The following is a 6,769-nucleotide window of genomic DNA, read 5'->3' on the forward strand; positions in this document are numbered from 1 at the left end:
ATGACCACCACAACCATCCTCCTTCACCTCAATCATCAACATAATCATCTGATTTATATTTATTTTTCAGAACATAGAGTGAAAGATGAACCAGAACCTGGTAATGGTAGTCCTTCAGAAGGACCTAGATCCTGACATCAACATCCTAGCTAGAGGTTTTTCAATTTTTCTTCCAAAATCAACAGAGGAATACTTCATGGAATTAATCCAATAATTCCAGCTGTCTTTCTGACAGAGTGACTGTTAAATGCATAATCATGAAGGATAGTCATAAAAATACCCATTTGATCAGCAGTACTAAAGAAAGAATAATACACATTGAAACCAAAGACAACTCTGATTAGTGAGTCTTTGTGAAATTAAATGTCCTACTGTGGAATTGGTTTGTATAAATCTATATGGACTTTTAAGTTGTCATTATGAATACACTTCATTAAAATTAGAGATTGTGTTGGAAGGGAGGAAGGAAGAAAATGTATAGGTCTTATAATTATTTGACATGTAATTCGGCCATGCTTTTCATCAACAGGATGTGAATGCACATTTGATGAATTGTGACTGTTTCAGATTTTTAGTAACTGAAATGTAATATGCAAAGAAGCAAGCAAATATGACTTTTTCTTCAGAAAACTAGGTCAATTTCCACAATATCAAGCTATCCTAAATTGTAAATATTTTTCACTTTGGGACGAAAATTTGAGTACAGTGAAACCATGCTATAATATGCTTCATTACAAAACAAATTCAGATGTAGCATGCTCATGGCTTAGCTCCTGAAATTTTACCACAATTTCCCCAATTGCTTGAAGTCTTACAAAAGTTTAGTGTTAAAACAAAGAGTTTGATTTAATAATTTGGCAGGATATGTTGTACTCTTGAAGAAAAGAATTGTTTTTGAAAGATGTTAACTCCTTAAAAAGCTGATAATTATTATTAACTTCTCAACAGTTAGCCATTCAGTTATCTTTTTGTTTGTCTTCAATGCATCCTGTCTTCAGTCATTGCTAAATCGTAGTAAACAGCAGACAACAAATGTTGCTCAGTCATCTGGAAAATACATCCAAGCACCCAACAGTAGAGTGGTCTAAGTACAAATGGGTCGCTCCCAATTTTTAATCCAATTATTTTACCTACATATTTTTGACCACATACAGGGTTCGCATGCTACTGGGAAATCAGGAAAAAGTCGGGGTAAATGATCATTTTTTTCAAGAAAATGAATTTTTCAAAAGTTGATGAAATTCGGGGAAAACCCTGGAATTTTCCACCACCACTTGACACCCAAAACAATCACATAATGAGTTGTAACTAAACTGATCTTGAGTCAGATTTATCGAGTTCTAACCAGAATATTTGGAGGGTGCATCATGGATCATTTGGTTGCTTGCAATAAACATATATGCTGAGTCAATCCAAATGTCCAGTGAATTAGATTCATTTAGTAGACTTTTATTTTCAAAATCAGCTCGATATCCATATCTTTCCTTACATAGAAGGTATGAAAACCAGTCTAGCATCACAAGAGGTAAAACATTGTGGTGGTAAAGCATAGCCACTTACCGAATGGCCTTGCAAACTTTAAACATTAGGTCAAGTGATACATGCATGAAATTGATATGAAAATTACTCATTTTCTCAAGAAATTGTGAGTATTAAAATTGTTATGTCTTTAATCTGCTGAAAAACAAGATAAAACTATGTTGTTGATGTTTTTTGACCTGGTACTCATGATTTGCATTGCTAGTCACATGAGTACACAAATCTAACAACCCACATTTTCAAATGTTGTAGAGAAAGAAAAAAAATTAAATCAAAGTCGTATACTAATTGTAATAAAATATAAAAAAAGAAAGAACACAAAATTATCCATATTTATATATTCTGAGAACAACTTCTGGAGTTTTGTTGTATCATGTGACTACCACATTGACATGTGCTCTCTGCTTGATAAATCAGACTAGCCAGATTGCTGGGTTTTACAAAAAAGTATCTGACTTTCATTTAATATAATTAAATTTCGAGACAACATTATAAAGGAGTTTGTTGTTGATATCACATGACTATTGGACTTCTGATGTCGTCATTTGAAATTTGTGAAGTCATGTGACTAGTAATGCAAATGGTGAGTACTGGGTCAGGTTTCATCTAAACAGTAGTTTCATCTTGTCTGTCAGTGGATTAATGACATAACGATTGTAATACTTGCCATTTCTGAGAAAATAAATCATTTTCCTACTGATTTCATGCAGGTATGAGTTGATATAGCATAACTTTAAATTTTCTAGGCCAGCTAGTCAGCGACTACCATATGTCACTACTGCACGGTGGCGGCAAATTTCAAATTTTCGATATGCAGTTGCAATGACCCCACACTCCAACCTAAATGTCCAAATATGAAAAATGGGATTGGAATATTTTGAGGAAACTCGGATTAGAAAACAGAATGCTATTCATTTAAAGCCAAATTTGTGGACCAAATTGTTGAATCTCCAAGCTGAAATGGGAAATTTGTTGTCCCTTGTATTATATATTAAAAAACAATATGAGCCTCTGTATCAATACAGGTTTGGTGACTGGTTTAGCCAATTACAAGAAGACAAGTTGATTTTACAGAAAATTCAGTCTGTGTTTATACAACAGTATATAATTTTGAAGGTCTTTTGTCAAAATTTAAATCAACCCTTTTGAAAATGTTTTTTAAATGATGGATTTTTAACCAGATTGTCTTAAGGAGATTAGATTGTTTGAAAAATCTTGTATGGGATTTTATTAGCACAGATAAATTCAGGGTTAAGCTCTTTTTGTTACAAGACAAGATTCTGATTATTTGCATATATTGTTGGTTTTTTAATACTTTATACTGTAATAGGAAATGTTACTTTCTGTGAGATGCATATATATATATATATATATATATATATATATATATATATATATATATATATATATATATATATATATATATATATATTGCTATAGAATTCTTTATAATTAAAGGTTTTGAAAGGAAACAAAACATACTTTAAGATCATTATGTTGTTCCCACTTATCAACATAATGCAGCAAAATAAAGTTTGAATTTTTATTCTCTACATTGAAAGGACTTTACATGCCAGTTTATAGGAATATAATCAAACTTGTTTCGTGTGATACAGTTTGTGGTTTTGTACATGATCATCTTTTCTGAGTTGAGTCTTGAAATGAGAAACATCTGCATGTTTTATAATCCAAAATGTTCTTTAATTCCATTTAGTAATGGTCATATGTGAACCTTGAAAAAAGTAATTTCATCCTGAAAACCCCTAGAGGAAAAACCCTAGAAATGACATGGAAATGTATCTTTAGAAAAGTGTGGGAGCCATGCACATAACTCCCCCCATCATCTTGGTTCATTTTGTGTTAGAATCAGAAATGCAGACAGCAGTTCCAAATCACTGCCAAAGACACAAACCCCCTGTCATTGTCCTGTATAACTGCTGTTGTTGACCATTTACATGAAGAGAACAATTTAAATTGTTGTAATCAAGGTGTTTGCTGTTATATTTAGACATACTTCTTGTTGATTTTGATCTGTGGTAGTGCAAGTCGTATCTATAAACAAACATTTGAACAAGTATTGGTTTTCCTCTGGTGTTTAGAGAATCACTCCTCTGCTTTTATGAAGAACATGGAAATTCAACGGTGTTCTCCAAAATTACACCTTTTAAATTGATTGTCTCAAGTAGATTCTGAGGTCAGTACCCTTGACCTCCAGTAAGAATTTCAGTGAAAGTATTTGTCAAACCCATAATGCCCCATTTATGCACGTAATTGTCAGTCAGAAATCAGACTAGTTGGACATGTCATGGATACATGAATATTTAAGAAACTGCTTTGTTATTTTAGAGTGAGTGCATTCGGTTTTCAATGGAATCAAGCAGAAAAATTCTAGAAATTTCTTTGTGCATATTTTCAATGGAATTACTGTTGTGGATATAATGAGATGAGTTTGCAAGTACGTGTACACTGTTTAAACTTCAGTTGCCAGTTTTCTTGTACATGTATATATATGCACAAATGAATAGTTCTCTGCCCCCCCCCCCAAAAAATATTAAATATGTAATAACTGTTGTATTTCTTCTTTCATATGTGTCAAATTGATAACTGTCACTGAAGTACCCCTCCATCTTGAACAGCAAAGAGGATTGACATATAGTATTTTCTTTAATTAACTGACTCGGTTTGATTGCACATTATGGTAATAGCACAATGGCACTTTGTGGACCCTGTTCGTCATGCTTTATTGGAGTGTCACCATCTGTCTGCATTTGCGTTCAGTTGGAAGGAGGGGAATTTATTTTTGCCATCTTTTTACTACAGAAGATTCAGGGTATTATTTGTTACATGTTACTTGACAATGATGTATGGAATGCCTGGTAAACTAATTATTTAATGAATTTATTACTTCATAAACTTGTTTGGCCACAATTTTATTGTTTTCATTATTAATGTTTTAGGTGTCACTTTTGGCTATGCAGATGATTGTTTACAAACACTGCTTTATGTTTACAAACACTGCTCTATGTTTACAAACACTGCTCTATGTTTACAAACACTGCACTAGTTGTAAAAGTTATCCTGAGAAGCCATCCATTCTGTTTATTGCAGATTGATTGGGAATTTTAGTGAAAATCCTGCCTGCAGAATTTTAATAAAGAAATTCCAGAAACTTTTAGTTTCAGGCAATGAAAAATTGTAACAATTAAATTTTATTGTTTTAAATTTAATATACTCTTTTTTACATGTACTTGGCATATAGCAGATTATGTAAGTTTTAGAGATCTGCCACTGTTTGGAAGATCTCACACAAGGTCACTCCACTTGGCAGAGTCTCGTCCTTACTGGAAGTACGATTTTGATTAGAGAATATTGCAGAGGTAGTGCAGAAGCATGCGCAGCAAAAATGAACTGTTGCACATCCTCTAATGGTCAAGCAGACCCAAGTGGCATTTCCTGTCGAGTGTGCTGCTGACAGTTCAGAGCATGAATTGGCTTGATCAGCCGCTCACATCCTTCCAATAACCAATCCAGTTAGTGATCTCATGGTCATCATAGAACTTGGTGGACGAAGACCAACAATAACAGCATGGCACATATGGTGCCATTACAAACAGATATGAGATACATCTAGCAGTAAATTGGTCGTCAATTTCTAAAACTCTTTTGCCCCAAAACATCACATTCGGATTTAAAGGACACTTTTACATGCATGACAGTAGTACAGTCGCCACCATTTTGCTCCCCACAAAAAGAAACATGCCCATAATGTGGTCACATGGCTGACCTCTAGTATATTACAAACTATACAATTACAATTATTTATGTTTTTGTTAATGAACATTGTATTATTATCATTAGATATCATTAAACGGCTATGATGTTGTCTTTCCTATATTTTATTTAGAATCTTGTCATAATATAAAAATGTAGGAAAAATTAAATCCAAATTATTTTTTTTAAAATCCAGATTGTTGTTAAAACAATAAAGTACTTTTGGGTTGTTTTTCTCTATTATTTTCTTTCACCTTTCTTTTCATTTCTTTCTTACCAAACACTTTCTCAGACAGAGTCATGTTACACATCATCAGTCACATGGATAGAAATATTTTTTTACTTGTAGAACTTTTTGGTTATCTACACATTTTTTACACTTTGAAAAGAAAAAAATGTTTCTATATGTTGATTGGACTACAACACAGAGAGTTCTTTATTGCCTAGAATTATAGATGATAAATTCTTAATGGACAAGAAAATTTTCTAATTGACTGTTTCATAATGCTCAGTGAAATTCAGCTTATATTTTTATTGTCATAGAAAGATAGTGTCTGAGCAAATTTATAAAGCTCTCATTTTTTAAAATTTTTTGTTACCGAGGTGATATTTAAATGATTGCTAGGTTTCAAGTGCTGAGTTAATTAATTTTAACATAGATTAAATCTAAATATATGAATTCACATTTTATAATATGACTGTTTTATAATTCAAAATGAATAAAAAATTTAATTTGATTATTTAGTTTTGTATCATTTATTTTTAAAAAGGTTAATAATGTACATTTGTATGCCCTGACGTTAATGGAATTGGCGTTATGGTATTACAAGTATCATCCATTCTTCTGTATGTCTGTCACACTTTATTTAAGTTTGTCTTTAGGTCTCATATTCTTGAATTGCAAAAGAGGCAAGGCATTAAATTTTGTGTTTTAAAGTCACATGTCTTAATGTGTACTATGGTTCCCTGACATCAATGGTTTGTGTTTTAAAGGAACATGTCTTAATCTGTACTATTGTTACCTACAATCAGTTGTTTGAAAAAGAAAATTAATATTCACACTTCCTTTTGAATTTAAGATCAGGACTATACATTTTGTACCTTTGGTATAGTTATTAGCATACCAGACTTGCGACCGAAAGGGTGCGAGTTCAAATGGTACCATTGTGCCTGGGGCAGCTAACATGGTATGTCCTTAGGCAAGGCACTTAACTTCAATTCCCTTGGCACTAAATGACTTACTTTTCTTGCTGTGCTGTAAAGCACCAAACCAAAAAGAACAGTATTTATAACAACTTTACTACAATCATGTTAGTCTAGTTGCTTATACAAATACCCATCATATATGAGAATAAATTAAACAAGACAAAAAGAAAATGAAATAAAGTGAAGTGAGAAAATGGTTAACAGAACAATCTACCTACACAGTACACAATCAGGCAAGAAAATAATGTTTTCA

General features: G+C 32.4%; 1 protein-coding gene across 2 annotated transcripts in view; it reads left to right on the forward strand.

Annotated features, from left to right (window-relative positions):
* Positions 1 to 6,047, forward strand: part of LOC149781736 (dnaJ homolog subfamily C member 11-like) — a 117,214-nt gene extending 111,167 nt beyond the window's left edge. For both annotated transcript variants that reach the window (XM_089935848.1, XM_089935847.1), the window contains one exon: positions 71 to 6,047. In XM_089935848.1, the coding sequence (XP_089791974.1) occupies positions 71 to 77 (7 nt within the window). In that variant the 3' untranslated portion in view covers positions 78 to 6,047. The remainder of the gene's footprint in view (positions 1 to 70) is intronic.
* The last annotated feature ends 722 nt before the right edge of the window (positions 6,048 to 6,769 follow it).

Source organism: Sinohyriopsis cumingii, chromosome 15, assembly GCF_028554795.1.
Source record: "Sinohyriopsis cumingii isolate HCF-2022 chromosome 15, ASM2855479v2, whole genome shotgun sequence".
In the NCBI taxonomy this organism is placed as follows: domain Eukaryota; kingdom Metazoa; phylum Mollusca; class Bivalvia; order Unionida; family Unionidae; genus Sinohyriopsis; species Sinohyriopsis cumingii.